This window comes from Nematolebias whitei, chromosome 23 (genome assembly GCF_014905685.2).
Source record: "Nematolebias whitei isolate Nwh7 chromosome 23, NemWhi1, whole genome shotgun sequence".
In the NCBI taxonomy this organism is placed as follows: Eukaryota; Metazoa; Chordata; class Actinopteri; order Cyprinodontiformes; family Rivulidae; genus Nematolebias; species Nematolebias whitei.
In genome coordinates, this window is record NC_056520.1 from 1,605,365 (window position 1) to 1,610,710 (window position 5,346).

At 54.3% G+C, this 5,346-nt stretch overlaps 1 protein-coding gene across 1 annotated transcript in view; it reads right to left on the minus strand.

The window, feature by feature from the left end:
- Nucleotides 1-595: 595 nt before the first annotated feature.
- The window catches only part of LOC119428878 (retinol dehydrogenase 7), a gene marked incomplete at its 3' end in the record, with an annotated part of 7,242 nt that continues 2,491 nt past the window's right edge, over nucleotides 596-5,346 (minus strand). The window contains 4 exon segments of the mRNA XM_037696572.1: nucleotides 596-774; nucleotides 853-1,016; nucleotides 1,079-1,337; nucleotides 1,422-1,736. Coding sequence (XP_037552500.1) covers nucleotides 596-774; nucleotides 853-1,016; nucleotides 1,079-1,337; nucleotides 1,422-1,734 — 915 coding nt within the window.

A 5,346-nucleotide genomic window follows, 5' to 3' on the forward strand; every position in this document is an offset into this window, starting at 1 on the left:
GAGGACCAGATTCAACTGTTTTAGATTTTTCTACCTGGATTATTGAGCAGCTTCAGGACATGCTCACAACAGTTTGATGAAGGTCAGAGTTGGACTTTTATTGTACATACTTCATATACATTATATATTTAATAATTTTGTCAGATTTTTCAGAACTCTGTATATTAATGACTCGTAATCTGAAGGGACTTTTATTTAAGGCTGTCAAAAAAACAACTTTAATTCAATGTCACGTTATTTTTGATTCGAGCTACAAAAAGGGCCACAGGTCGCAGACCTCTGCTCAGACAGATCATGTGACCATTGCAACGTCACAGACAGACAGGAAGTTACAGAGCAGACAGACAGAAAGTCAGTGGGCAGACAAACAGGAAGTTACAGAGCAGACAGACAGGAAGTCATTGGGCAGACAAACAGGAAGTTAGTGGGCACAGACAGGAAGTTACTGAGCAGACAGACAGGTAGTTACTGAGCAGACAGGAAGTTAGTGGGCAGACATACAGGAAGTCAGTGGGCAGACACACAGGAAGTCAGTGGGCAGACACACAGGAAGTCAGTGGCACTTCCTGGCAATGGGGATGGCCTTCAGCAGCCAGAAGTCCGTCACGCAGCTCGGCAGGTAAGACATCGGCAGCCAGAAGAGCTTGGCGTCCCAGCCGGGGGAGTAACGTTTGCGAGGCCAGACGGCAGACACGGCGTGCTCCATGCAGCTGACCACCTTCATCAGGTCGGCGTCGCACACCTTCTCCATCCTCTCTTGCATCAACTTCACCGCTGCAGGAGACAACAGGGGGGTTAGAACTAGCCTGGGCTAGAACCGGCCCGGACAGGGAGAAGACGTGCCACACGTACCATTTGACACATATTCACTCCCGTAGTCGTCCTTGACATCCTGCGGCAGCCGGTCCCACAGCATCCTGATGTTCCGGATGTGGAGCTCGCTGTTGGTCATGTTGGTTCTGAAGCCGCCTGGCTCAATGCAGAGGACTTTGACACCGAAGGCGGCCATGTTGAGCCTGAGGAGGGCGTTTGGGTCAGTCTGAGCCTACGAGCTGAGACAAGGCGGCGACTGGCTCACCTCAGGCTGTCGTTGAAGGCCTCCACGCCGTACTTGGACACGCAGTACGGGCCCCCCACGGGGCTGATCCTCCCACACACGCTGGCCACGTTCACCACCCGGCCCCGGGCCTTCTTGATGAGCGGCAGGACGCTCAGCGTGACCCCGATCACCCCGTTCAGGTTCACGTTCAGCATGGACTTGTAGTCCTCCAGCGTGAGCCAGTCGCACAGGCCCGAGGGCATGGCCACGCCCGCGTTGTTCACCACGGCCCAGAGACCTGCAGGACCAGGACCAGAGGGTCACAGGTCCACAGAAAACTGGGAACACTGAAAGGTTGAGAGTCTGGAGGAAGGAGCCTCACCTTGTTCCCCCACCTGGTCCCGGATCATGGCGGTCACCTTGTCCACGCTCTCCTGGGAGTTGACGTCCAGGTGGACCGCCGTCAGGTTCCTGGAGCAGCTCTTCCTCAGCTCCTCCTCGCCTCTCTCTGTGAAGCAGCCCGCGATCACCCGAAAGCCCAACTGGTCCAGGTGCCGGGCCAGGAGGTTCCCGAAGCCCGAGTCGCAGCCCGTAATGTACACGGACTTGTTGGCCTTATCGGAGACCCGGGGCCGCTCCCGGACCCAACGGAACAAGTAGTAGAGGCCCAGCAGGCCCAGAAGGTACAGGAACATGTCTGCAACCAGTTCAGGAGCTTCAAACAATGCTGTGGAAAAAACATTTTATTTCTGAAACAAACTCAACCAGAACTCTGGACCGGGCCATCAAGACCGTTCTGCAGCTGAATCTGAACTACATTACCCACAATCCCTCAGCTGGAGACAGGACAACTCTACAGCGCCTTTGTTTAAAGTTAGCACGGAGTCGTCGGCTGCGACACGTTGAAATGTTACAACAATCGTAACAATGTAAAAGTTTAAAGCGCTCCGTCAGCTCGTTGGTTATTTAAAGACGAGTTCTCAGAACGTCGAGGCGCTGGTTCCTGTCGGTCACTGTGACCGGATGACGAGCAGCGTTAGGTGGTTCTACGAAGCCAGCCCGGTTCTGTCACGCTCCGGACCTGTGGGTCCAATGAGCAGTCGGGTCACAAAGCGGTCCAAACAGCACACGTATTTAGTTTTATTAATTAACCGACGTTTCATTAATGTTTGATAAACCCGAGCTCACCCGTAACCATAGTTTCCACTTGCTGATCCTTTCAAATTAAAAGTACGACGGCACAAACTGGCTGGGATGCTCCTGACTCACTTTGTTCATCAACTCTTGTCAATAAAGTTTGTTTTAATGTTCAGATGGCTGTGTTGCAATCGTTTTAATTTGAAATGTGAATTTTAACAGCTGAGGCTAATGCTAACAGCTGAGCTTTAGCCTCAGCTAACGGGGGTAGCAGCCTAAGTAGGGAGGCCCAGACCTCCTTCTCCCAAGCCACTTGGGCCAGCTCCTCCGGGGATTCCTGAGGCATTCCAAGGCCAGCTGAGAAACATAGTCCCTCCAGCATGTCCTGGGTCTTCCTCTGGGTCTCTTCCCAGTGGGACGTGTCTGGAACACCTCACCAGGGAGGCGTCCAGGAGGCATCCTAACCAAATGCCCGAGCCACTTCAACTGGCTCCTCTCGACGTGGAGAAGCAGCAGCTCTACTCTGAGTTCCTCCCGGATGATCGAGCTTCTCACCCTATCTTTAAGGGAGAGCCCAGACACCCTGCGGAGAAAACTAATTTCTGCAGCTTGTATCCGAGATCTCGTTCTTTCGGTCACAACCCAAATCTCGTGACCATAGATGAGGGTAGGAACGTAGATTGATCGGTAAATTGAGAGCTTCGCCTTTTGACTCAGCTCTCTCTTCACCGACAGACCTGTACAGCGCCCGCTTCACTGCAGACGCTGCACCTATCCTCCTATTGATCTCACGCTCCATTTTTCCCTCATTCGTGAACAACACCCCAAGATACTTGAACTCCTCCACTTGGGGCAGGACCTCCTCCCTGACCCGGAGAGGGCATGCTACCCTTTTCCGGCTCAAGACCATGGCCTCGGATTTGGAGGAACTGATCTTCATCCCGGCCATGTCGCATTCTGCTGCGAACCGCTCCAGGGAAAGCTGTAGATCACGATCTGATGAAGCCAACAAGACCACATCATCTGCAAAAAGCAGACACACAATCCTAAGGCCACCAAAACCGATCCCCTCGACACCTTGGCTGCGTCTAGAAATTCTGTCCATAAAAGTTATGAACAGAATTGGTGACAAAGGGCAACCTTGGCGAAGTCCAACTCTCACCGGGAACGAGCCCGACTTACTGCCGGCAATGCGGACTAGGCTCTGACACCAGTCATACAGGGACCTAACAGCCCGTATCAAAGGGCCTGGTACCCCATACTCCCAAAGTACCTCTCACAGGGTTCCCTGAGGAACGAGGTCGAACGCCTTCTCCAAGTCCACAAAGCACATATAGACTGGTTGGGCAAACTCCCACGCACCCTCCAGGACCCTGCTGAGAGTGTAGAGCTGGTCCAGTGTTCGATGACCATGACAAAACCGCACTGCTCCTCCTGAATCCGAGGTTCGACTATCCGACCGACCCTCCTCTCCAGAACCCCCGAATAGACCTTACCAGGGAGGCTTAAGAGTGTGATCCCCCTGTAGTTGGAACAAACTCTACAGTCCCCCTTTTTGAATAGGGGGCCCACCACCCCGGTCTGCCAATCCAGGGGAACTTCCCCCGATGTCCCCGAATAGTACAACATTCAGAGCCTTAAGGAAGTCTGGGCGAATCTCATCCACCCCCGGGGCCCTGCCACCGAGGAGCTTTTTAACCACCTCGGTGACCTCAGCACCAGAGATTGGAGGGCCCGACCCAAAGTCCCCAGGCTCCGCTTCCTTAGTGAAAGACGTGCCGGTGGGATTGAGGAAGTCTTCAAAGTATTCTGCCCACCGACCCACGACATCCTAAGTTGAGGTCAGCAGCATACCACCCCCACTACAAAAAGTGTTGGTGGTGTACCGCTTTCCCCCACTGAGACGCCGGATGGTGGACCAGAATCGCCTCGAAGCTGTGCGTAAGTCATTCTCCATGGCCTCTCCAAACTCCTCCCATGCCTGAGTTTTTGCCTCAGCGACCACCCGGCAGTCCAAGCGACTCGGCATGTCGCTTGGACTGCCGGTACCCACCAGCTGCTTCCGGGGTCCCACAGACCAAAAAGGCCCGATAGGACACCTTCTTCAGCCTGACAGCATCCCTCACCGACGGTGTCCACCACCGGGTTCGAGAATTGCCGCAGCGACAGGCACCGACAACCTTGTGGCCGCAGCTCTGGTAAGCCGCCTCGACAATAGAGGCACGGAACATGGCTCACTCGGACTCAATGTCCCCTACCTCCCCCGGAACATGTTCAAAGTTCTCCCGGAGGTGGGAGTTAAAGCTTCGTCTCACAGGAGACTCTGCCAGACGTTCCCAGCAAACCCTCACAATATGTTTGGGCCTGCCAGATCTGTCCGGCATCCTCCCCCACCATCGGAGCCAACTCACCACCAGGTAGTGATCAGTAGACAGCTCTGCCCCTCTCTTCACCCGAGTGTCCAAGACATGTGGCCGCAGATCAGACGAGACGGCGATAAAGTCGATCATCGACCTGCGGCCTAGAGTGTCCTGGTGCCAAGAGCACATATGGACACCCTTATGCTTGAACATGGTTTTTGTTATGGACAATCCATGACGAGCACACAAGTCCAACAACAGAACACCACTCGGGTTCAGATCAGGGGGGCCGTTCTTCCCAACCACACCCCTCCAGGTCTCACTGTCATTGCCCACGTGAGCATTGAAGTCCCCCCAGCAAAACAAGGGAGTCCCCAGGAGGTGCACTTTCCAGTACCCCCTCCAAGGACTCCAAAATGGGCAAATAATCTGAACTGCCGTTTGGTGCATAAGCACAAATGACAGTCAGAACCCGTCCCCCCACACGTTGGCGGAGGGAGGCCACCCTCTCATTCACTGGGGTGAACCCCAACACACAGGCACCAAGATGGGGGGCAATAAGTACGCCCACGCCTGCTCGGCGCCTCTCACCAGGGGCAACTCCAGAGTGGAACATCGAGTCCATTTATTTTGCTCATCATTGGGGTGTTTGGGCTGCACTTTGTCTGGTCCCTCCCCTAGGACCTGTCTGCCTTGGATGACCCCACTAGGGGCGTGAAGCCCCTGACAGCATAGCTCCTAGGATCATTGGGACACTCAGACCCAATCTCCTCTGTGGTCCACACTGCACTCAACCACCTGGAGCAGAAA